Source organism: Eumetopias jubatus, unplaced genomic scaffold (genome assembly GCF_037043125.1).
Source record: "Eumetopias jubatus isolate StellerSeaLion01/CBP00866 unplaced genomic scaffold, mEumJub1_p1.0 scaffold_1, whole genome shotgun sequence".
Classification (NCBI taxonomy): domain Eukaryota; kingdom Metazoa; phylum Chordata; class Mammalia; order Carnivora; family Otariidae; genus Eumetopias; species Eumetopias jubatus.
This window is the reverse complement of record NW_028274807.1, coordinates 158823-161643: the sequence shown is the minus strand read 5'-3', so window position 1 is coordinate 161643 and position 2821 is coordinate 158823. Positions and strand designations below refer to the sequence as shown.

The 2821-nt window shown below is 49.6% G+C and overlaps 1 protein-coding gene across 1 annotated transcript in view; it reads left to right on the top strand.

The window, feature by feature from the left end:
- Nucleotides 1-567: 567 nt before the first annotated feature.
- The window catches only part of LOC148164944 (voltage-dependent N-type calcium channel subunit alpha-1B-like), a 58303-nt gene continuing 56049 nt past the window's right edge, over nucleotides 568-2821 (top strand). The window contains 1 exon segment of the mRNA XM_088018948.1: nucleotides 568-593. Coding sequence (XP_087875074.1) covers nucleotides 568-593 — 26 coding nt within the window.

Here is a 2821-nt window from a genome sequence, read left to right as displayed (position 1 = left end):
CCTAGGTGAGTCAGGTTATCCTACAGAGCTTCCATTGACTCCTTATGAAATTGCTGGCATCTAATATCTATGGAAAGGCTTTTTCCACAGAAACTGTTCTGCCTGATGAAGAGCAATTAAAAATGAGGTGATTTGGGCTGTGTTATTCTGTGAATAAAGGTTTTAACCCCCCCCCGTCATAGGATACGGTGTTTTATTGTACAAGGAGTCCTCAGAAGGCTGCAATGAAAGAAGCAGGTCTCATAGCATGTCCATGTTCCATTGATACGTTCCTTACAGTTTGCCCAGGTAGGAAGGTAATTGGAGAGAAATACGACAGAAGGGGAAAGTAGTGAACCATTCATTGGGTAGCCTTCCACCTTTCTCATGAAAGCCTTGGGCCAGTGTCATTTTGGAAGAAGAGGGGAGTCCTGGAGCTGTGCAGCGGATGGGGGAGTTCCAGGTCTGGGTAAAGCTGACAGGGGTCTCAGAGGAGAGCTGAGTGCATCGAGCAGAAGGGTGTCGGCAGGGCGGGCTCCAGGGGTGGCTTTGGGTCTCCCAAGTGAGAGTGGTGACAGGTGGAGGGCCATGAGGAGGTTCCTGGCCGAGGACAGGTGAGGCCCAGGTGGAGAGCTGGCCGAGCACCTTCTTCTGTGCCACCAGCCTCACCCAACATACACGACATCATCGTCTGTCCCTGTCACTCCAGTTCAGACGTCTCAGAGGTGCCAGGCCAAGACGTTTGTTTGAGCTTCTTTCTTTGAGTGTGTGTGAAGTTTCAAAATTTTGATTATGGAAATGACGGGTCATCGGAACATCTGTTACTCTTTTATTTCCTGCTCTTCTTTCCATCACCAAAGTGAATCATACCTGCTAGTGGAAGGGGCTATCTGTGTGTTTTTATATCTCGATTTAATTAAACAGTGGGAAAATAATCTTCCGAAATATTATGAGAATGCTTGGTGGGTGTTCATGTTTTCCTCTTCCATGAACCACATTCCGATACTAGAAATCATGTTTTAAAGTAAAACACAGCCTCAGAGCTGTAACAAGGTGCCCTGCCCTTTGTGAGAGGGGCACATGGAGAAGGAGTGTAGGTTTTTCAGGAGCTCGTGGAGTGGTGCATCGTGCTCCCAACGGAAATCGAGCCCCCTGTTAGCCTTCCCTGAGGGGGCTGCTTACCTGGTGGCCCATCCTGGGCTCTGGAAGCTTGACCCGGTGAGTCACTTGTGACTTGAGCTGGGGAATTTGTGAAGAAAATGGAAGGAATCCTGGAGGGTGCCTGCATCCTTTGTACTCGGACAACTCCACGTAGCAAAGGAACTCATCATACTGTGAGGCATGTCGGGATCCCTGAGGGAAAGGGCTTCACTTCGTGGGCTGAGGTAGTGTCTTCATCCTTATCTGGACCAAGCCATGTTGTGTGGCTATGGAGATCCAGACCCTTATGTGACCATGTCATTATTATTATTATTATTATTATTATTTTGAGAAAACAATATAGACATTGACTTTGAGATACAAATATCGTAAAGAAAAACACAAGATCAAATATATATATATAAAATGATTGAACTCGTGGCCTCTCTCATTAGTATGGGTAATGTAGGGCTGCCCGTATGAGAAAGACCAAGGAATTATATTTCGATTAGAAGTGTGCTGTGCACACATAGTGTTTTATTCTGTCATTTGCCTTATTTTTTCTGGAGGGAAAATAGAGTGGTGACTGGAGCTTGGTTTCTGATTTTAAGGAATGGGAGACAAGTGAATTGCAAGACCAGTGTTGATGCCGACATGGTGCTCAATGCCCAGTGAGCGAAGGTTTGAAGCTTGGACTTGGAAGCCTTGGTGTTCAGCGAGGATGTTGTCCGAGTTTCCAGCACATCGAGTCACTTGGCTGGTGTGCCTAATCGAGCTAGTTCCTGCCTTTCTAAGGGCAGTTTGAAAGTGGCTTGAAACCCTAGGGTACTTGTGGAGTGGTCTGGATGGGACACCTGTGTGGGCCAGTGTAGACACCACCCAGGGAATTCCAGAGCTAATGGTGAGCGCATTTGTGAGGCTGGAGTTTGCTTCTCTGTGAGAAGCATTGAGTTGCAGTGGAAAGACGTCGCTGGGTCTTATGACTCACTGTGTGAGCAGGTCTGAGCCTGGCAGGGTAGTCGGATCAGATAGCTGGGAGGTTGTGATGCCGTGGTGGTGGACCGTCGCTCATGATGGACAGGCCAGCTTGCTACAGGGACAGGGACTGGGCTGTACTCCCTGGCCAGCCCTCCTGCTGCAGATGTGATGAGAGAGTTGCTTCCTGTTTAGTGCTTGAGCCCTCGGCTCAGCAGGGTGGTTGGTGGAAAGTAGCCCACAGGCAGCATTATCGATTCTTGCCCATTGTGCCCCCTGCTTCCTCAGGGGAGGCACAGCAGATGTCCTCTGCCTGGTGTGTGTGAATTCAGCCGGCAGAAGCAGTTCTTCCAGAGCCCCACCCCTGAGAAATCCTCTCCACATTCCTGTGCTGTGTGTAAGACGTCGTTTTTCATTTGGAACTGAAATCTCAGCTCCTGCCATTTGGTTCTGAGGCCACACAGGACACCAGTATCTATGCAGTTCTACTTCTCCATGGGGCCTGATGTGCGAGACTCAGGCCGAGCCTGGTCGGCCTGTTGATGCCGCTGCAGGCTCCTTCCTGAGAAATGTGCAGCACAGCCTGGTTTGCAATGATATCGCAGGAAAGAGGGACAGGTGCACCACTCTGCCTGACCGCAGGAGTATTCCGGACGTCAATCCCAGGTGGTTGGTGCAGGGAGGAGAGATGTCTGTTTCCCAGGACCTTGGCCAGAGGGAGAGTTGG